The 22420-nt window shown below is 40.4% G+C and overlaps 1 protein-coding gene and 1 long non-coding RNA gene across 4 annotated transcripts in view; one reads left to right on the plus strand and one right to left on the minus strand.

The window, feature by feature from the left end:
• LOC147335133 (uncharacterized) overlaps nucleotides 1–18241 on the minus strand; it is a 38434-nt gene extending 20193 nt beyond the window's left edge. For both annotated transcript variants that reach the window (XR_015126554.1, XR_015126555.1), the window contains exons 1-2: nucleotides 18019–18241; nucleotides 12921–12981 (exon numbers count right to left, since the gene is read on the minus strand). This is a non-coding gene — a long non-coding RNA (uncharacterized LOC147335133). The remainder of the gene's footprint in view (nucleotides 1–12920; nucleotides 12982–18018) is intronic.
• A 143-nt stretch (nucleotides 18242–18384) lies between these two features.
• On the plus strand, nucleotides 18385–22207 carry LOC147335135 (uncharacterized). 2 transcript variants are annotated; one of them, XM_086276354.1, is made up of 3 exons: nucleotides 18385–18474; nucleotides 18556–19535; nucleotides 21758–22207. In XM_086276354.1, exons 2-3 carry the CDS (start codon nucleotides 18843–18845, stop codon nucleotides 22019–22021), a joined length of 957 nt encoding a protein of 318 aa, XP_086132480.1. In that variant the 5' UTR covers nucleotides 18385–18474; nucleotides 18556–18842; the 3' UTR covers nucleotides 22022–22207. The 2 variants fall into 2 exon arrangements, with proteins under 2 accessions (XP_086132480.1, XP_086132489.1); XM_086276363.1 differs by lacking the exon at nucleotides 18385–18474 and having other exon boundaries at nucleotides 18515–19535.
• The last annotated feature ends 213 nt before the right edge of the window (nucleotides 22208–22420 follow it).

Here is a 22420-nt window from a genome sequence, read left to right on the forward strand (position 1 = left end):
TTAACCACTACGGTGCAAAGTTTTTAGATACTGCGTTGATAAAGTACAAGAGATACAATCAGTGCTTTGTCAGTGTTTACTCAGCATTCAAGGACAGCAATATTTGCATAGTATTTTTACTGACATGTAGTGCACATATGTTTTGGGCAAAAACATTTTTGAATATTAAAATACGAACATTTGTAACAAACAATTGACAAATTAGCCAATGCAAAACTTTATCTGCCTATTTAAAAAAAGAAGATAATCTTCTCACAAACTGGTGTTTGATTTTGAAACAGGAAAAAAGTGGGGAAACAACTGAAAAGACTAACATTTGAATAAAACCTGAAAGCAAGTAAATACTTTCTATGCTGCCTTATGGTAAACTTTGGTAATATTGATAAAGAACAACACTGGCTGACGATGAAATACAGTCAGCTGGCATGGTGACACTGCCAGTATTAACCTGCAGGGCTGGACCGGGACAGAAAATCGGGCATTTTGACTACAGACCGGCCCACCAGGTATTAAAACCATAAAGCCTTTGAATGAAAACAAATGCTGTTGTGATAGTGATAGTGATGTACACAGTCTTGTTGGTATATGTATGATTTCTATACATTTTACATCAGATAAAAACTTTGGTTGTAAGATTTAGATAATTATTTAATAAAAGCGAGATATTTTAAATGAGAATAAGAAAGAAAAGTATTTCTTTGTGCCCCACCTCTCCCTGTTAATTCCCTACCTGGCCCCCTGGCATAACTTTGCTAGACCCGCCCCTGCACAGTTACCAGCTGTCAGCTACGTAAAAAAGGATCCTGGTGTTATTTGTCTCTCAGAAACAGTTCGTAACTTCCCTTCAACTCATTCATGTCACCTAAACCTGTTTCTTCATCACCTGTTCAGCTCTGATGATCCAGTAAGGACATCTCCTGGTTTCATCTTCATGTTTCCCTCTCACCACATATCCAAACCGACATCATGACCAGCAGCTTTACAGCTGTGGCTCCAGCAAACATCAGCTGATACTGGAAATTAATATTAAATAAATTCTAACAACAGCTGATCAAGCTGAAACGTGCTGCTGTTGTTTAGCGCGACATCTGCTGGTTTCCTCTTTCTGGCACAAAGTGGGCGATAAATAAACAAGAGAGAAAAGCCGATCAGCTGATCATTGATCAGTTTCATGATTGAAGTAGCAACAGAAGAGGGAGGGGGAGAGAATGAGAGGAGAAGAGGCAGCTGTGCAGCGTAAAGACAGAATAAATCCAGCTTTGTGTCTTTTTTCCATTCTAGCTAAAGTCCGGGACAAACTGCGTCTCTTCTCAGCTCAATACGAAACGTGTAATATTTTCTCTGAATGAGGGACCATTCCATTTTTTAAGGAGCCGTTGGCAACTCTACTAACTAACCTTATGAATAAAATAAAGTTCACTATCAGTAACATCATAGCAACTGAACAGCTGTACAGAAACTCCGTCATGCTAGCTCGGGCAGTATGAGTTATTGCAACTGACGGTAAAAAGTCAGCACAACAAAAATAAACTCCACCTAAACTTAGTTTATATCTGACCCAGATAGACTGCAGCTCATAACTTCTTACCTGAAGTTCAGTTCACCTGACACTCGGACCGGCGGCTGCCTCGGGTCTCTCCTCCTGCCTCCCCTTCCCTCATCCACCTGCTGGCCTCTGTGGAAGCCCCGCCATAGCCACCACCAAACAACTGAGTCATTTTTACACATGGACCTGCATCTGGCCAATCCACCACCTCTCATTGTTCATGCCCTTACAAAATAAAAATAAAAAATAAGTCACCGGGCATATGCCCGGTATGCCCGATGGCCAGTCCAGCTATGTTAACCTGCAACCAAATCTGCAGCTCCATACAGCAATGTTACGACTTAGATTATATCTTATAACTCATAACTCTTATGTTAGCTCCCCTCTGTAGCATACTGTCTGAAATATTCCACAGCTGCAATAATTCTTTAAGTGTTATTTTTTCCTTGGTATTCTAATTTCACCGAAGTTTACTAAACTCAACAAACTTAATATTACTTACCGGGACATTTATTCTGTCCTCATTTTCTTTCACCGAAAAATTGTTTCCTGCGGTGCCGTCTTTCGTGCTTGGCTCTCCTACCTTTGCTAACGTGATGCACATAGCGCAGAAGCCGATGCTGCATTCACTTACACTCGGATATCTGAGCTTCACCGTGAAAACATAATCGGACATTTGATATTTGATTGAATTGTATTGTTTTGCCTTTGGGGTGGCACCTGGGGTGGCCAGTCTGGTTGGGGGGGTGGCCTGTGCCCCCCTAGGCCACCCCGCTGGACACGCCATTGGTCGACAGCCACCCCTAATTTTTGCATGATTGTAGCTGCTAGCTATAAGCTAGCTAGCTATCCTGCGCAACGTTAGAACTGGTTACCAGAAACCGACCATCACAGTCGGGAATACAAGTTAGTATACTGGTAAAAAACGGCTTTTTGCCTAACTAGCTAGCGTTACCACGATGCATCGGTGGTGGATAAAGCTAGCTAGCATAAGTTCATAGTTCATAACATTCATAGTATAACTCCGTGCTCCGCTTCGTTTGAATTTTTCTGGTGAGCTCGCGGTTTCTAGACACAAGCTTGTGTTTGTGCGCGCACGTTTGTCTCTCTTCATATAAATATGTGTGTGTACACCGAGCGCAAAAGATAATTATTAATGTGCATGATTTAGAGACAGAAATAACATGCCAGCATATAAGATCAATGACATAAGACTAATTCCTTCAATTGACTTTCAGGCGCGGCTCGGAAAAATGTGCATTTTCTGAAGAAATTGTAATTTTAACAGCAAAAAATTGACCCTATGCCAAACTTAGTCGCTAATGGCTGGTCTGTAGACTGTTTGGTATGTCATGTTACGTATTTCTTGGTTTTTCTATGTAATGTGTTTTATAGAGAAGTAACATTATTCTTTTTTTTCTGTATGCTTTCAGAACCACAGATCGCTCCATCCATTCCATGGCTGAAGCATACATTTTCATTTAATCTGAACAGGTATCATTTTGCATTTACACTACACATCCTTTTTAAACATTTCATAATAATCTAGACTCTCCCTCATTATCCTCTCATTCACCTTGCTGATGTGTTGAGGACTTGATAAAAGAATACATGGTATGTCCATATCTGTTCTGTCTCTACATGAGATGCAGTCTCTTGATGTAAATTTGACAACTCTGCTATTAAATGCAGTGATTAATGTAGGACAGCAACGATTAATCAACTCATCAAGTTAATATCTTAGGGTTCTGTATTGTTTTCTTTTTTTTTTCTTGGGCTTTGTGGAACATTTATGAAAATTTTCCACCATTGATTTAATTTAATGATTATGCAATTCACAATCTGATTAGTCAAATAATTGTTCTAATAGTCTGTGACCAAACAACTATCAAAATAGTAGTTTATTATGGTCAAAGATTTATCAGGTGTGCCAGACTTCAGTTCTTCACTTGTACATTTTGTTCCATATTTTACCTCAAGATATCCCAGAAAGATGAAGCTGAGGAAGAGCTGCAGAGTACCACCATGGCACTCTTCGTCTTCAGGGACAACTCAAGCCTCCTACATCAGCCTCGAGACATCGGGATAATCATTGATGGTGTGGAAGTCCTGAATGAGTTGCCTTCTGTGGCAGCTGGAGTGGCAATGGTCTTTGGACTCTGTTATGCTCTTAATATGGAATATCCACGAGGATTCAGGTTCACCTTTGAGGCTCTTCAAAAGATTATGATGGAGCTTGACTTTAACAAGATGACCTCTAAGATTCGCAAACTTAATTGTGAACTTAACACTGCACAGTAGTGTGTTTGCATGCATGTGTGCATGTGTATGTGCACATGCATGTGCATGTGTGCTTGGTTGGCCTGCAGTGGTATTCTACATTCAAAATTTATAAGAACACCCATTTGAAAGGGAGATTTAAGTTGATTTCATTGATACATGTGTAGATTTATTATTTTTTTTACATTGTACAGGCACAGTGCACATATAAACATTTTTGAGTACTTGCAAATTGGTTTAAAAAGAGTTTTTATAATGGTTTTATGCCAGTTTTAGACAGGTTGCAGGTTTTATACTGGTTTTCAAAAGATTGCAGGTTTTATAAAACAAACATTTCTCTAATCATTTCTGCCGTAGCACTAAATCTGTATATTACTAATCCTCTCTATTGATTATAGTTAAAATGGTTTGGAACAATAAATAATTTTGAAATAATTGGTTGGCCAACTGTCTTGTTTTTTATAGGAAATGCAGAGCATTTTTGAACTGAAATAAAATGAAATGTAAAAAATACAGTTTGAATATATGTAAATCAATTACCTGGCTTCAACACAAACATATTAGTTCATGTTAATTTGGTTCGATGTGAATACATTAGGTTGGTTAAATTTCAATATATTAGCTTGGTTCAATAATTAAAATATGGTTCTATGTAAAAAAATCAATTTGGATCAATGCAAAATTTAACGTTTCAGTCAAGTCTAGTAATATTGTTTATATCAACATAAAAGTATCAGGTCATATCAAGTGACTCAATTTGGATTCTATAAAGCCAAATATTTTGGATGTGACAACTGGACATCATTTTTTTTAATTTGAATAGGGTTATTCTTTTTACAGTGTATAAGTAAATTATAAGTCTGTATCATAATGTCTAGTGTTTTCGTGTTTGTTTTTATTTTCTTTTTCTTTTTCTATGGAAACACTTTCCATCACTTTGCTATTAAAACTTTTACGAGATTGGTGAAAGCATGTGCTCTTTTTTTCCCCTTTTTTTACTTCCTCAAGGAAGTAATCAGTGGTAAGAAAAGAGAAAAAAAGGAAACAAATGGAATCTGAAAAGATCTACTTCCCAAAAAAACTGTCTAGGAAAACTCTGAGTGAAAGCCAAATCTTTGACATACAAACATGCTCATTAAGTGGGTTGTTGGTGGTAGGACCAATTTCACCTTATACACCAGCACTAACTTGGACTTTGAGCCCCTGTTAGTGACCAAATTAACATCTGAGCGCTCAGACTCACTGCAACAATGTTACACTCATATCTCAACCACGAGCAGCAGGAAAAATAAATAATGGCTTATATGTATATATAAATAAACATGTAATACTTATTGTTGCAAGACAAAAAGCATCAAGGTTGGTGAACAATGTGCCAAATTTCTTCATTTTCTATCAAAAATGCTATAGTGTAAACTTGCCTTGCAGTCAGACTTTTTTCCATCCATCCATTCGCTTCCGCTTATCCTTTTCAGGGTCGCGGGGGGCGCTGGAGCCTATCCCAGCTGTCGTAGGGCGAGAGGCGGGGTACACCCTGGACAGTTCGCCAGTCTGTCGCAGGGCCAACACACAGGGACAGACAACCATTCACACTCACATTCATTCACACATTCACACCTAGTGACAATTTGGATTATCCAATTAACCTATCCCCACAAGCTGCATGTCTTTGGACGGTGGGAGGACCCACGCAAACACGGGGAGAACATGCAAACTCCACACAGAAAGACCCCGGCCTGATGTTGGAATTGAACTCAGGACCTTCTTGCTGTGCGGCAACAGTGCTAACCACCGTGCCACCGTGCTCTAACCGCCGTGCCACCGACTTTTTTCCAACATTATTTTTATCCAGTATCAGATTTTTATGCAGTCGTCATAGTGTGTGCAGCACACTACTGTGATGAGCAACATGACTCTGCAATAAACACTTACAGTAACCTAAAAACAAGACACGGAGATAAGATTAGAGACAGACTAAGGAAGGATACACAGCAGAGTAGGAAGAAGAAGAAATAGTAGTAGCCCTCTAGTGTCACTCTCACATAATCTAATGTTTTTAAAGATTTTTAACCTGGAATTCCTGAATGATTCAGTTCAGTACTAAGGATGGCATAGGTTTGTTAGCCTATTAGCCTTACAACAGGCAAAGCAAATAATACTTGTATAGCAATAATACAATGTTACCTGAAGTGCAGGTGTTGCTCTCCAAACTGCAGCATGTACACAAGGCTGCACATTAACTGGGTATTAAAGCATGCCATGCCCAGGCAGAGGAGGGTGATGACCACCAGCAGCAGCAGGACCCTCAGAAGCCCAGGTCCTCCACAAACTCCTGCCTTTTAACTCCTCAGTTAATAATCAAACTGCTCAGAGAAAATCAGCACCACCAGGAAGACGCAGGGCACCGAACTCAAACACAAACAGAGCCATCAGTAAAAATACTGGTGACTGCTCGCCTGCTGGGGGGACAACAATACCCCATCAGCCATAACCAGACCTGGGAACATTAGTTGGAGCTTTAATGCATTAAAGGTTTTGGTTTATTAAGGCTTTGTCACTTAACTGACAGCACATTCACCAGGGAGACCAGGTTTCACTCACACTTTCACTGACCATATGCATCATTTTAACTTCTCTCTGAGAATTCAGATTAATCTCTCACTTTTAAACTTTTATACAGAATGTATTTACAAATTTTATGAACATACATTTTTGGAGTTATGACTGTCTCTGTAAAAACTGTTTTGACTTCATAATTTTAATCAAAATATAGATTAAAACTAGATCATATTCACACCCTGTAAAACATCTGGTACAGCGAGTGTCCTTTAGATTTTATCTACTTCCTGTACAAGATGGTTTGCATGATAACTAGTGCATGTGTTGCAGAACTACAGCATCTCTGAAGATGACAGAGATTTGTCACTCACTCACTGTGACTAATCAAATATCCCCTCTCGAGTACCCGTCCTTTATGACACTAAGAAGAGGATCATCCTCAGTTGATCCTCAGGATAAATAAAGTATTATAAATCAGTCCTCAGCTGATGTCAGGCTGCTGTTAAGAAACTCTCATCAGTTCATGAGGCAGGCAGCATCAGATAAAAACTCAAATGGGGTTTTGTGTTTACTTGTACATGAATGAACTGATGCTCCTCAGCAGTTTATGCAAATAAAACCACATTTTAACTGTGTGTGAATGCACAGTATGTGCCAGCACACAACAAAGAGGTAATGCATAAATAGACTGAAGTCACTCAGCTGCACAGCACTTAGTGAATGTTCAAAATGTCACTAAATCTGCCCAATTTCATGTTAATGTGATGTTCAAACTGTGAAGGATCCCTATCCATCAATAGTGTGTCTGTAGTATATGCAAATAACTTTCCCTTCAGTATTCACTCCACTGCAATGACAGAATCGAGCCAATCAACCTGTGTTTCACGTTTCAACTGCACGTTTTGGTTAAAAGTGAAACAAAGAAATGTTGAAAGAGGAAACAGAGAAAGGAAGATGAAACTTCTTAAATGTTGCACTGTTTGAAATTCTGCAGTAAAATTGCAGCTTTCTAAACCTAAAATGACGTTTTTAATTTTCTGAGATGAAAACTGAAAATTCAAGTGGCTGATTGGATTTCTCTAATTAACAACATCAGATAGACACACTTAGACATTCCAGTCTCTAAAGACTAACTGGGTGGGATTTACTACAGAACCGGTGAGCGTAAAGCAAAGCATATGAACGATGCATGAGTGTAAAATGAGTGGAGTAACTGGTTAAATATATTTGATGGTGTCAGTCACGTGCACTGGCTCACACTCCTTGTCTTCGAGGCAGGCTGCTATTTGAACCTTAACATATTTGAGACTGTTTTGATTACAGGGATGTGGTTACATGGTGACAGAGCAAAGTGAAATGTCACTGACTGATGACAACACTTCCATCTGTGTACTTTCCACCCTTAGATGAATAGTCAGAGTGCAGATCATTGAACTTCTGCAGCACTCCTCACTTATCTTCCTCCAGTGCAGTTGTTTTGCTTTTGTATTTTTTACATCCTTTACTGATCTCTGTCATTGTTTCCGACTGAAGCAGGTGTTAAAGTACTTTCAGTATGAAAGCAAACACAGACTGGAAGAAAGAAGAAAGTAGGAAATCAACATCGAGACCTCGGAGGTGGTTTCAGGTTTTGTTGGGCCAGTTAATGCAAAGAAGGGACACATACTTAAGAACTGAATCTCTTTAACAGTTTCATTTCTCTTTGTAACACTGTTGTTCTAGGGGATGGTATCGCCTTCATGGCCATATGATACGGATGTTTGTGCATTACATTCCCTGTATGTGTCTGCACATATACTTGGCCAATAAACACGATTCTGATTCTGATTCTGACATGCAGGCAGCGCCACTGTGTGGCTGCAGACACCGTCAGATTCAGCTGAGAGATCAAAGTGGGCTCGATCTGTTGTTATATACAGAGCTTTCCTGCACATTTACATGACCCTATTAAGCTTTTTGATTTAACAGAAATAAAAGGTAAACGCACAGATTTCAGTCAAATAAAGCAGCACTCACTCACTGCCTTTACTGTAAACTACCCCAGCATATTCACATAATCATATCACAGCGATTCATGTAAATTCTAGTGAACAGCTGATTAACATCTATATATGCAGAACAACACATTCAGGAGAACGTGAAGAGCAGACTGCAGTTATTTTGGGGTTTTTTTTTTAAACAAATTATTACTAAGCATAAACCCCAAGCGAGCGTCGTTTGACTCCACGTGTTATCTTTCAAAGGAAGTCAGAAGAAATTCACAGTGACTCTCTCGCTTTAGTGCTGGACTTGATAGTTTGATTAAGGCTGTGTCATATTATACCACCCAATATAATAGCAATTTCCTAATGTTGTAAACCTGCTCAACATTTGGCAATAAAACCCTTTGATTCTGATAAACTTCTATGTGATTAAAAAAGTGTCACATCACAATATTAATGATATAGTGACACTGTGCCACATGTTCCTTATCCTGCACAACACGACACAAGTACAGACGCGTGTTGGGACGAGAGCAGCGTGTCGATTTTGTAGCCAAGAAGATGCTGCTACAATAGTGTGAAAGTGGTTTGGTGAGAAGAGGTCAGACGCCAACAAAAACACAATACTTTACACATCTGAGTATTTTGCAAAATACTGACATAACTTTGACCTGCCAACAAATTTGCATTAAAATGATCAGCATCAGTTTTACAGTCGGGATCACCTCAAAGAAAGAAATCAATGGTTTCTGAATTTGGGTCCTTCCTGGAAATGCTCAGTTCATCGAGAGATAATGTGAGTGTTTGAATGTGACTGAAAGTGGAAAAAAGTGGGGGCATTAACTGTCTGAGTACAACATTTGAGTTCAGTTCAAAGGCATTTTGTTCTGACTGTCACAATAACATCAGTGGGGCCTGGTGACAACGTCTGACTCACTGCTAGTGCTACATTTTAAAATTATGGTATCTAAGCTCACTGTTGCAGCTACTTCAGAGCTTTGTGTTCCACTTGGTAATAAAGACACAGCACTGCTGAATATATTTAAGATAACAGCGATAAGAGTAACAGTGTTGTCAACAGTGAGAAAGTGAGAGCATGGACCACAATCGTCTGTGGTAAATAATGATTAGACTCAGAACTGATGAGTCAAATAAAAATGACTGTAAATAAAGGAGAACTCTGAGGCTGAAATAACAGGAGTGCTGAGTATCATTGCCCGACACACTCACTGAGGCTCAAGTAATAAAAGTGTGGAATCAAAGGTGACATGAGAAGGACCAACAAACAAGAAACAGAAGACGACGGGTGGAAAACAAGGACCGCGTCAGCCCCACATGACAAACACACTTCTTCAGCATCCATGGGATACTGCCAAGAAATGATACTGCGAGTGCCGACATGCAGCAATGATAGAAAAACTTTTCTAATGAAAGCCGAGAACATTTCAGATGACACGAGGGACAATGGAACTAGTTTAAATTAAAGAGGTTAAAGCCGACTTATTACCCAGCAGACAAGGCTGTGTGTGAGATTCTGTCCTTTAGTGAGGTTAACCTCTGCTGTCTTTCAAATCTGTATGACAACTGGACGACAATGAAGTATTTATTTTGAGGCAGCGCATAAACTACAGGGGAAAACCGCTGACACTGTTGACTCAAAGCTAGGCCGCTCTTTGTGAATATCATACAAGGCAAATTATAAAATACAGTCTGACAGAGTAAGCTTACTTTTTCTACATGCAGTGACTGCTCACGAAAACCATTAACCAACAGCCTCGTTTTAAAGACACGAGTCATGATTTGAGTGTGCTTTATGGGCCTGAATATCTGAATGAATGACTTCAAACACTCAAAGCTACTTCAGTTACACAAATTAGCATGTGAATGACTCCCTGTGTAAACACCATCAACACTGATAAAAGAAAACACACACTATATTTAACAAGTCACTGAGCTTCACAAAACAAAGTAAGTTCTGCAGCAGCCAGTTTGAGCCAAGCTTTAACCGTCAGACTGATGACCTCACATTTGACTCTCGAATAGTTTCCAATACAGTCCAGGGCCCTGTTTCAAGAAGCCGGTTTAGAAAACTCAGAGTGAAAAACGATACGCAGGGTTGAGTAACCCCGAACTGTCCAACTCGGAATATTCGGTTTCAGAAAGGCTGATAACAATTAGTTCAGTCAACGCGGAGTTGCTTTAACCCCAAGTTAAGCGCGTGCACGAGGATACATAAAGCCCTGATTAGTGGAGCACAGATTAAGCGAGTCACCATGGAGACGGAGGGAAAGAAGGCGCGGTCAATGTAATTTTACAGCGCTTGAGGCCGAAATTCTGATGGCAGCATATGCCGATAACATGCAAATTTTGCGGAAAAAAAGTAACACAGCCTCAGCTGCAAAAGAAAGTGAGCATGCATGGCAAAACATAGCCGACAGAGTCAATGCCTGAGTGTTAATATAAACATTGATCTAGGGATTTCCACCCATTTAACACGTTATTTATTATATTTTATTTTATTTTTTATACATTTTATTTTGTGATGTGATGTGAGCGCAGGTGCAACCCAACAGGCCCCAAACGTTCCTGGCAGCAAGTAAAAATGAAATATAAAAATATAGTCCAAACAGGTAAGGTGTAATTGTATTATGAGCCATAGTGCTTGGTCTGTTTGTCCTATGTAAATCAATTGCAGTTAGAGGCTACATTAATTTCCCCTCTGTAAGCACTTATTGAAATCATCTGAGCACATTACAAGTACATATTTGCTCACTCTGTATGCTCAAATGTGACCCGTTATGGCCACTAGAAAAAAAGCGGAGGCCCAAGAAACAGGTGGGGGTCCTCCACCACCACCACTCACAGAGCCTGGCCACTTGGCTTCCACATTTGTGATAATGTTGGCAGCATCATATATGATCTTCACAGTGCAGAGAACACAAATTAGCATCCATTACTATGATGAAATAATTTGTTAGTTTGAAATGCTACAGGGAACTATGTACCTGTACATTAATGCTGTGGAAAGACTTCCTGTTCACATAGTCTCCTTCATTTACTGAAGGAGCAATGATTGGAATGTGAGTGCCATCTATACAGCCAATCACACCTGGGAACCCTGAAAATAAATGTAAAATTTAAGTAGTAGTTCAAGTATCACCACATCATGAATTAAGTTTTGGTCATCCTGATACCTGCAATTTTGTGGCATCCCTCTTTGATGAATCTTGTGGGTCTATGACCGGGGAACACCACAAACGAGTACAGGAGACGTTTCAGTGCAACTGTAACATTCCTGACTGCCCGACAGACGGTAGCCTTGGAAACGTGCTCAGCGTCACCAATATTATACAGAAAGCTCCCGTTTGCAAAAAACCGAAGTGCAATACAAATAATATGCAATGAACTGAGAGCATGTCCGCGATGTGTCACATGAGCAATATTAGGCCTGAGGATGTTATTCACATAAATTATAGATTGTGCTGAGAAACGGTAACGTTCACACAGGAAATCATCAGGAAATGATAAAATGTCCAAACGCACTCTAATCACTCTCTCCCGGCGGAGAGCTCTGCAGAGAATTTGGGCTTCAACATCTACTGGCTCTTCAAGGAAGGGACACGCCATGTCCGACACTTCCTACAGTCAGGTTTCTGACAAAGAGGCGGAGAAAGTCAGGGTTAGTTGAAGTAAACCTGCTAGGGGCAGGTTAGCTTCACGGAGTGTGTTGTCATAGTAACTCACTCAGGCTTCATCTGAACTCGCTTTGTGAAACCGAAAACCCAGAGTTTTCGTTAACTCAGGGTATACTTACTCAGAGTTTGCACTAAACCGGCTTCCTGAAACAGGGCCCAGTTCATGAATCAGTCGATGACTGCAAGAAGTTTTGTAGTTTGTAGGTGTTTGTGCTGATATGTTGTTTGGTTTTCCTCAAATGGTCCCCTGCATCACGACCATACGTCTCCACACCTGTCCAACAGACACTGTTGCACAAGTCTTGTGGTTTGTTCAGATGTAACTTTGCTAATCTAATAAATCAAGATTTCAAAACACAAAAACATATTAAATGTTTAAACTGAGAAAAATAACCACTTTATATGTGAAATGTAAAGCGAACACGAAGGGCAGACAGCAGTTATTGGGTTTCAGAGAAAGTACTGTGGAGACAACAGACTTGTTTTCACTGCCTGAGGTGCAAACACCGCTGAGAGCAACCAGACTGTGACGGCGCGTGAGCAAAGAGAAACAAGCAGGCAGTGAATGTGAACCAAGTGCCAACAAATGCACACTTCAAACAAAGAAGTGTGTTGTTCATTTGTTTGACTATTTATTCAGTATTTATTTCCTATATTGTTTTAAATAATATCACAAATTTATTGAAATATCCTCATAAAACCTTCAGGCTATAACGCCCTCCGCTAAATCTAAATCACTGAGAAATCAATCAGTAGCCAAAAAGACGACGCCTGCTTGACGCCCTTTATGATTGATGATGGATTTTGTATTACAAATTTCACTGACACAGTTCATCAAAAGAGAGACAGATTTCTTACCAGATGTTGACCGTCAGCCTGCTGGACACTCTTAAGTCAGTATCAGAAGAATCCAGCGTACCTGCATTAATGAACAAAGAGGTCAAATGTGAAAAGCTTTCCTAAATACTGCAACTAAAGTCCTCTGTCTAAAACAGAAACTGCTGAGTAATCTCAGTATTGGTCATAACTCTGAAGTGTGCCGAGCAACATAAGTGTTTGCAGGATTTGGATAAGTGGGAAGGTGTGAATGCTTTATTAGGTTAGATGGAAATTCCCACACACTCTTACATAATCTGATTTTCTCTGAGTTTAGAATTGAAACATTTAATCACTCAGTCAGTAATGAGCAAATATTCCTCTCTTTTCTTGGCTGACAGTTTTGCCATCACATTAGCAAATAATCCTTTCACTCTTGTCAGTGTAGTCGTATTGCAATGCCTTATTAAAAACAGAACATCAATCAAGGAAATAATCTGCACATTAATCTGTGAAAAAAAAAAATGGCAGCTGCACCTCAAATAACCCTAAAAAGCCACCAGAAGGTTCTCAGTTATAGCTGAGATACGCCCTCTAGTGGCCATGTGCGTGTGTGCTACCACAGCATGTTTATTCAGTGACTAATCCGAGAGGATTACAATATAGTTGTGTGGGATAAGGCTCAATGAATTAGAAACGACTGTAAAATGTTTAGTGCGCTCTGTAACAAGAAAGAGCAGAAATCATTAGATCTGTGAATGACTGCTGGCATTACAGCAGTTTTACAGTCAGGATCACCCCAGTTAGGTCTCTGAATCTGGGTCTTTGCTGGTAAGGGTTACTGGTTCATTCAGCGATAATATGAGTGCTTGAATGCGGGGCTCGCAAAATCGCTAGCCCGACGTCCCGGGGCTAGCGATTTTTCTAGTCGGGCTACCAAAACCTATCTCTTCCCTGCCCGTCGGGCTATCGTAGGAAGGAAAATATATGTCAATGCTTTTGCATTCTTTCGGAAATGTAGCTGGGTAATTATGTCATTGGGTGAGCCACTGTCAATATGTGACATATAGAAATCGCGTTTGAATTTGCGCTTGTTTTTTGCTTTCACTTTGCAATCGTGCGAACTGTGTATAGAGAGCGACAGCACTGATCTGTGAGTGATGATAATTTGTGCACCAATTCCTCTGACATCATCTTATTAATCGTTAGCTTACTATGCAAACATGACAAGTGAAATCTCCCGCAGCTTAAACATGTGAGAGGTTGATCGCGCAGAGAATCGCTGAGCGTTTTGTGAGTGCGTGTGTAAAAGCAGCAGGATATATATTTTAGTTCTGCTGAGCCAAATAAGACAGGTCAGGGTGAAGAAGTGACAGCCAAAGAAAAGCTTACCACAAAACGGAGAAGTTATGACAAATGAGACTATAAGGCAAAAAGAAAGTGCAGCTTTATGGTTTCATGGACAAAAGAATTTCTGTGGCTGCAATATGACGAGCTAAATAACCAGGGCTGCACATAAGTGGTCCGCAGGTGCGCATTCACTGTCAAAATAAAAAACGCGCACAAGATAAGAAGTTGCAACGCGTGTTTGCATACATAAGATTTTCTGGAGGAGGACAGACATTTGTTTACAATCTTAAAGATGTCGAAGAAGCTCCTTTAAGCAATTACTTTGGTGTTCCTCCACCTCCAAACAAATGTCAGAAGGAGTCCGAACCACAAAAGAAGCGCGTATTCTCGGAAAAGTAGTTGCAGGAGGTGAGCTGGCTTCAAACAAATGATGAACGCACAGAGATGTGGTGCAGAATATGCCGTGAAAATCCCACTCTAGCGCACAAAAACAGTGCTTTTTATATGGACGCAAACACGTGTTGCAACTTCTTATCTGGTGCGCGTCTTTTATTTTGACAGTGAATGTGCACATGCGGACCACTTATGTGCACCCGTGTAAATAACATAATGTTCTGCTGGGTGTGTTGTTGGTTTTCTCTCGATTTCTGAGTCGACAAGCGCCTTTGTTACTGGGACCAGTCATTTTAAGAAAGGCCCCCATTAGAACCCATGAGAAATGCAAGACATGCATTATTGCTCAGTCTGCAATATCTTTCCCAGAACAAACACCAATTGCAAATAACATACTAAAAATAAACATGAAAAATCTCTTTAAAACAGCGTACTATGTTGCAAAGAGTAAACTACCACTGGCAAGATTTAGCAGTCTTTGCAAACTTCAAAAAGCAAATGTCCTCGATCTTGGTTCCACTTGCCTCTTACCTGTGATTTCAGTGGAAATTTCAAATTCAGGATCTGACACAGACTGATTCATGTCCTACACAGTTCTTACAAGTTCATAGAAATTTCTGTTCAATTAGAACCAAGTATTTGAGTTGATGATTGTAATTTTTATACAATGTTGTAATTTGTGTTTCAACAATTTTTTGATTAATGTTTTGTTTCCGTTACAATATTATACTTTAATGTATAATATTGTAAAGGAAACAAAACAGGAAACAAAACATCCATCAAAAAATTGCTCTTTTTTATTCGGGCTACTTAAATTTATTTTCGGCTACCAAAAACTGAAGAGTGCCTGCCCGAAGGGCTACCAGGGATTTTGAAATTTTGCGAGCCCTGGAATGTAACTGAAACTGGTCTCTGCCACTCTCTACACTCACTTCCACTGCATTCACAGCAAAACTGTCAGACAACTGATCAGTACATCAGACAGAATAAATATCAGGCTGGCCGTCTGCCAGCTGAATCTCAATGGACTCATTCAGAGGCTCAATGACACTAAACTAACGCTAATCTACTATTGAATGACTTGAACCACTCAAAGCTACTTCAGTTACATTGTGCGAGTAATTTCCTGTTTAAACACCATCAACACTGATAAAAGACGACTCTCTCACACACACACACACACACACACTCTCTGCATTCAGTGAAGCAAACAAGTCATTCAGCTTCAGTGACCCGTGAAGCCTCAAACCTCAAGCAGTCACTCGAGACTTCTATGCTGGGGCAAGAACTAATGTGATGTTATCTCTGAGTACTAAAATGTTTGTTTCACATTGAGTTTCACAAGTAAACTTATCGAGACAACAGCGCGAACCACAAATGTGTCCTGAACTTGAGGTTTTGCAGTCAGAATGTTTACCAAAGGAAGCCAGAAAAAGAAAAAGTCTTAATGTGACACAATGTGACAGCTTTTGTGATGTAACACTTGAATTCACTCACACATGGAGGAAACAACCCTAAATATTACTTCTGAATAACATTTCGTTTTAATTGCATAAATGCACAATTTCAGTGTAAAATGATGTCAGTTTTACTTGTATTCAGCAGATAAACTTTCCTCTCCTGCTGCCAATTCAGCACTTTATTTATGAAATAAAGCTTAATAACAACAACAATAGAAAAATAGGGGGATTTATGAGTATTACTAAATCTGCAAGACCATCAGACTGTGTATACTGTAAGACATCTCTAACATTTGTGTTTGTCTCTATCTTTTGTGTGCTCTCAGTCACTGTTGTGCTATTTTTAACTGATCTTAATGGTGATCATCTATCAGCTGTTTAATAGTTTTTCAGCCTCTCTTTATAACGGGATGAGAGCCATATAACCACATTTAAAATAATTTTTTTGGGCATTTTACTCGATGGTGTCAGATTAAGTCTTCATTCAATCACACATCTAACCCCACTGACGCATCATCATATTCCCCTTCACCTGTTACTCTTCACTTGTACAGATTTGTTCTCTCACTTTGATCATTAAGCACCATCGCAATCCTTAACTCTACCAAAAAACACATACTTTCAGTACTGTATTTGATTTTATCATAAAATTCTTTATCAACACATAGCAGTTGTGAAAACAAAGTCATTGTCGTTCTGCAGCAGCCAGTTTGAACCAACATTTAGCTGTCAGATGGCCTCACATCTGACTCTAGAATAGAGGGGGGAAGAGCCCAGCTCAGGAAATTCACCTTAATTCACCACGCTTCACAGAAATGAGGTGAATTGAAGCAGGCGGATTTGCTGAGCCGTCAGTTCCTGGAAAACTAGCAACTTTGCTCAGTGTCTTCCATTTGTGAAAAATTGCAATTATTGTTGTCAAACTTTTGTTTCTATCAATCTATTCATTATGATAATTTTATTATTAATGTATTATCATCAGCTCTACAGCACAGACACAGACGTGAATGAATAAATCTTATAAATCAGGATTTTAGAAAAAAAGAATCAATGTTAAATGTTTAAAGTAAGAAAAGTAAACATTATAAGAAAAATAACAGCTCATTTAAAATTTGGTGCCAGCATCATGTCTTCTCTCCGCTATGCTCTGGGTGGTTATAAACTGACTCCACGGTTCAGTGTTTTACCAAAGGAGATATCAGCATGTTGTCTGGAGGAGATGGGACTGAACCATGTGATTCGTAGACGACCTGCTTGACCTGAGGCTCTGATCTTTGAGATCTAGTCACATTCCTTAAGAGTATTAATGCTACTCTGCACAGACAAAGGGGGTTTCCATGCGCAAGGTGTAATATCTACGCCATGTATTAAGACAGCTGCTGACAGCTTATACAGCAGCTCAGGGAGAGCAGACTGTCTGCCAGCTGAAGCTCAGTGTATTCACTAGGTGGATCAGTGAGATAACGTCTTCATTAAAAAACTCGTGCGATGGGATGTTACTCAAGTTCACACGTCTGTGAAGGCAGACAAGTGAATACTTTTTAGGCAGTGTGGTGTATGCTCTTCCGCTGCCACACCCTGCCTTGTCTCGTGTCTTTAGACTCATTTGTACAATGTTGGACAAACACCATTTGTGTATTTTCATGGTCAAAACAAACGTAACTTGAGTTCTGGTCGCACACAGGAGAGAAACCCCCAAAGAAAAAGCCATATTTGTACTCGTCGACGTAGTCTGCGCAGGCTACACCAACTTAGCATGCTATAAGGCCAACATGCTAAGCCTAGTCCTTCCTTTAGAGTTGCCTCGTTTTCCATTAGCTGTACCTTGTCTGAGCAGTTACAATAACCCGGGGGACGTGTCAACAACTTCACACTTGCTGGATATCCATGAGAAACCGTGAACATTGTAGCTAGCGTCAGGGAAGCTAACGAGTTACCTGAACGGCTGGAGTCCTCCTAAATCCAGAGTGAAGAAAAAGATCCTTACTAACTTTCCCATGCCTTTAACTAACTTACTTTACAGACCGATTATATAAATAATTTTTCTATTTGTATTTATCTTTTATTCAGCTTCCTCCGTTACCCTTTATCTTAGTGAGTTGTAAGACGAGAAAGAAAAGAAAGCAGGAAATGCACGGGGGAAGCGGGTGTTGCGGCGAGCAGTGTGTAGTGACGTAGTCAGTAGACGTAGACGCAGTCGCCACAGCTGAGAGGTTGTAAACAGACTCAGACGCTAACCAATCAGGATGAGCCTTGGGGCACATAAGACCAATAAGGTGGCAGAATGGGTCCGTTCAGCGGACAGCTGGAGGTACGGTAGAGCCTTGATGGGACGAAACGCTAACCACCGTTATAAAGCGGAGAGCAGGGCATGGTTGAGACGTCTGCTCAGGGTAAGTGTTGACCCGGATGATCAATGAGATACGGTCGGTATTTATAAGAAAAGTGACAGCTGCTGTTCCCCTTTACATTAGTTCAGCAACTAAAGAACGACGAAAGGAGGGAAGAGGACGTGTGGGGAGGCTGTCTGCTCGCCGCTGGATTTTTCTTTTCTTTTTTATATTTCATTCTTCTTGCTACTGGCCAGGGTTGCTTTATATTATGTTTCTATAGCAAATACATTATAATTAACTTCGCAAAGTTTTATTCTCTACTACCTTGGCCCGCCCTGCTCTACCCTGCTTAGAAGGAGTTTTCTCTTCCGAAAGGACCCTTTACGCGTTGAGCTGGATTTAAGTCCCTTCACTACCACTCGGGCAGGATGATACGGTTACCATTTTCTGCAGCTGTTCTTCTAGTTTTTATCAGCCAGGTCTTTGGAGACTTGATCCAGGCGAGTGTAGGGGATGATGTTAAGTTTGTACTCTCAGATGAGTGCATGAAGGGACACGGGGCACTGAATCTACACCTGAAGGACCGCAGCATTCAGGTGGTGGCGTCTCTTCATGGTCACTGGGAGCCGGGGCGAGCTTACACTGACCGGGTGACTGTAAGCAGCGATTTTTTAAAACTGACAAGTGTAGATTTAAATGACCAGGGCATGTATGACTTTACATGCAAGAAGAAAGGGAAGCTAGAGCTCACTGATCTGCAAGTATTCCTGCCCTCTGAAGTTGTTGTAGATGAGGGTGAGGATGCTGCACTGCCGTGCCGCTCCATCACAGCAGGTCAGAGGGTGAAGTCTGCGCAGTGGAGGCGAGACGGAGAGGTGGTGCTGGAGCTGAATCCTCCCCAGGTTACTGAGGGGAATGGCTTTGAAAGCCGGGTATCAATATCATCAGACTGGTACCAAAGGGCAGACCTGTCCCTCACCATAAAGCGAGTTCACCTGAGGGATCAAGGCGTTTATTTCTGTGACGTGGACAAGACGGAGCGACACGGCTCAGCTGTGCGCCTGCGAGTTCGAGAGATCGTCCCTGAATCCTTGACCAGCACGCTAAAGCCTACACTGATGGTGAGTACATTGACTCTAAATGTGTGTGTTTTATTTATTTTTACACGTGACTCCAAAGTTACAAAACAGCGTGATTGGTGTTGTTTGTTCGTCTTTCTGTTGCGCATTCGGTTTTAATTTCTACTGGTCACACTTTCACGGCGAAGTGGTTGGATATAGCTTTATATACAAAGCCTTACTGCCTTGAACACAAGTGACTTTCGCTTCATTTCAAAGGCGCAGCTTACTTTTCTGACCCAGACTGGGAGTGATGAGGTCAGACCACGTCTTCAGTGCTGACTTGGTGGGCCCTTGTGTGGTCAGCCACAGATCTTTCCATGAAGGGATTTATTTATTTATTTTTTGGCAGAGATGCTGACTTATTTTAACTCTTATTCGCTTGACAAAGTAAGATTTGGGGGCAGTCCCAAAAGGATCCAGCAGTATACAGTTTTAGTTTTTTATTAGCCACAGACAGATGTGAATGGGATATCCAGTTAAAACTTACAAACTGCAGTGACCAACATTTCTGTCCTGTCTTCTTGTCCTCGCTGGACATGGACCATGTTCTTCTTTACAGCAGCCTTTTGGATCCTCTGATATCTGATGCCTGATAAATTCAGACCGTGTACACACAAGTGTTGGTGGGGAACGATCACAATGTGGAGAAGACACAAATTTGAGATCCATCAGCAGTGGTTATGGAGAACTCTGCAACAGCAAAGAGGAGGAGGAGGCACTGACGAGGGCAGATAATCAGATTTTGATCAACAAACAAACTGAAATCAAACTGCTCTTGAGAATGGGATTTTTATCCTGTTCCAACTTCTTGATAATAGTCAAATAAAATTATAAATACTTTAAAAAATATTCTGCTGTTGCTCATATTTTATAATTGTTAAACCAATTTACTTATTTCTGTTATTTAATATATGTTGATTTCAACATATATTAAATAACAGAACACTGTTCGTGAAACACATTCAGCCTGCAACAGGGTGAGACAGACCAACACGTTCTGAGATAGACGAAGAGGAAGTGAAAGGATGGAGTCCCATGCTGACACTATGAGTCAAACATAATGTAATATTTCTTACAAGTCTGAGTGTGTCAGAAACCAGTGCAACCATGTTACCCACATTATTAGAGGAAGACAAAATTTCTGTTCCTTTATTTATAGAACTACATCTGTCTTTGATTTTCACAGTCCATCCACAACTCCTTGTTTTTCCGAGTAAACACAAAAACACTGATTTTCAACCCTGTTCAATGAAAGACAGGCATTATAAACATGTTAAAACCATGTCAAATATTGTTAAACAGCATTTTCGTGCCTCACAGAGCACCTAATCTTCAGTTAAAACTAATATATCCTTTGAGTGCAGGACGGTGGAGCAGTCCTGAGGTCAATCCCATCAGGCCAGTGTCTTACCTATAGGTGCATATTCATTTTCAAATCTGCACACAGTAGCTGAGTGTCTCTTAATTTAGTGCAGGCCCAACTGGTGGTGAAGCTGCTCGCTCAGGTGTGGATGCAACCTCCAAATCATATCAGGGAAATTTACAATACTGCTATTTATGCTGATATGTAAAGAGTAAAAAAACAAAATCAAAGTGTTGAAAAAGTAAATCACATCATCACATCAGTCTTCTTGTCCACATCAGTCACAGTTCTGTCAAGTGAGGCGAAACTATCGAGGCTTTGACGCATTTGTTTACTCTTGAATCAGCTCGTATTTCCTCTTCGCGTGCTTTCATATTCTGATGACACTGCAGAGCGTCTTATTTGTCTCAATCAATAAAACAAGTTTGTTGTTTCCAGTTGTCATACATATTTGCATTAATGTACATGTACTGCGCTTTGCTGGCGATTGGTGAGGCCATTATCATTGGAGCCCCACACTCTGAGACTTTTCTCGGCTTGTCTCACAGTTCTGTGCGCTAATGAACATAAATGCATGTCGCTATATAACAGATAATGCGATATGATACTTTATATTATGTAAAAATGTATACCAGTAACATAAATGCAACCCATTTTTGCAACATGTCATATGACATCACTACTGACACATATTTAGCCTGCCACAGGAAGAGATTCAGTATTAAGACACCACATAAAGAGCAATGTGGTGCCCCCCGATTGAATAGATAACATCATTACGGCTATATGTCAGACCTGAAACAGCTTCATGTAAAGTTCCATGAATCTGATCACATTTCTGCTCTTGTATCCTCTGCAGCCAACACAGACGACTTTAGAAGTAAGCGGACTGGGAACTCTGGTCGCTGTCTGCATCACAGCTGTGGTCTTTTTGGTTTGCGGCCTTGTGTGTGGATGGCTGATGAAATCTCACTGCTCCACGTACTTGTCACGTCTTCTCCCACGCTTTGGACCCGGAGATGAACACCATGATGTAAATGGGGCGTCGGAGCCTCTGAGCCATCGCCCTCCTCTGCAGATGAATGGCCACCATCCATCAAATACGTCCCAGGCAGACGTCTGAAGACTTTTAGGATCAATACCTGGCAACCTTTAACTTATTAATGCGCTTCAGCTTATTAATGTGTGCAGTTTATAATTATTATTATGATTTTTTTTACACCGATTAAAGCTTTTGTTTCCTGTCTTAATTTACTTTTCTCTTATTTTTCTAATATCTTGCTTCAGCTGTGTGTGATTAAATAAACAGTGTGCTTACACCACTGCCTGAGTGAGGTGACACACGTTCACCTTCAGTGCCTTCAGGCCTCACAGGCCTGAGTGCGTTCACGGTGAAGTTTTTCACGGACACTTCGTGGTTCGCCTGCTCCATCAGGCCTCGGCTTAGGTTAAGAGTTCCTCCTTCCAGACGGAAACACGTGGTTTGACAAATGAAAATAAATTATGTAAAGCCAGGCTCACC

Source organism: Aulonocara sp. 'chitande type north' Nkhata Bay, linkage group LG3 (assembly GCF_057382095.1).
Source record: "Aulonocara sp. 'chitande type north' Nkhata Bay isolate Kocher_YH1m ecotype deep benthic linkage group LG3, A_spYH_male_GT1.1, whole genome shotgun sequence".
NCBI lineage: Eukaryota > Metazoa > Chordata > Actinopteri > Cichliformes > Cichlidae > Aulonocara > Aulonocara sp. 'chitande type north' Nkhata Bay.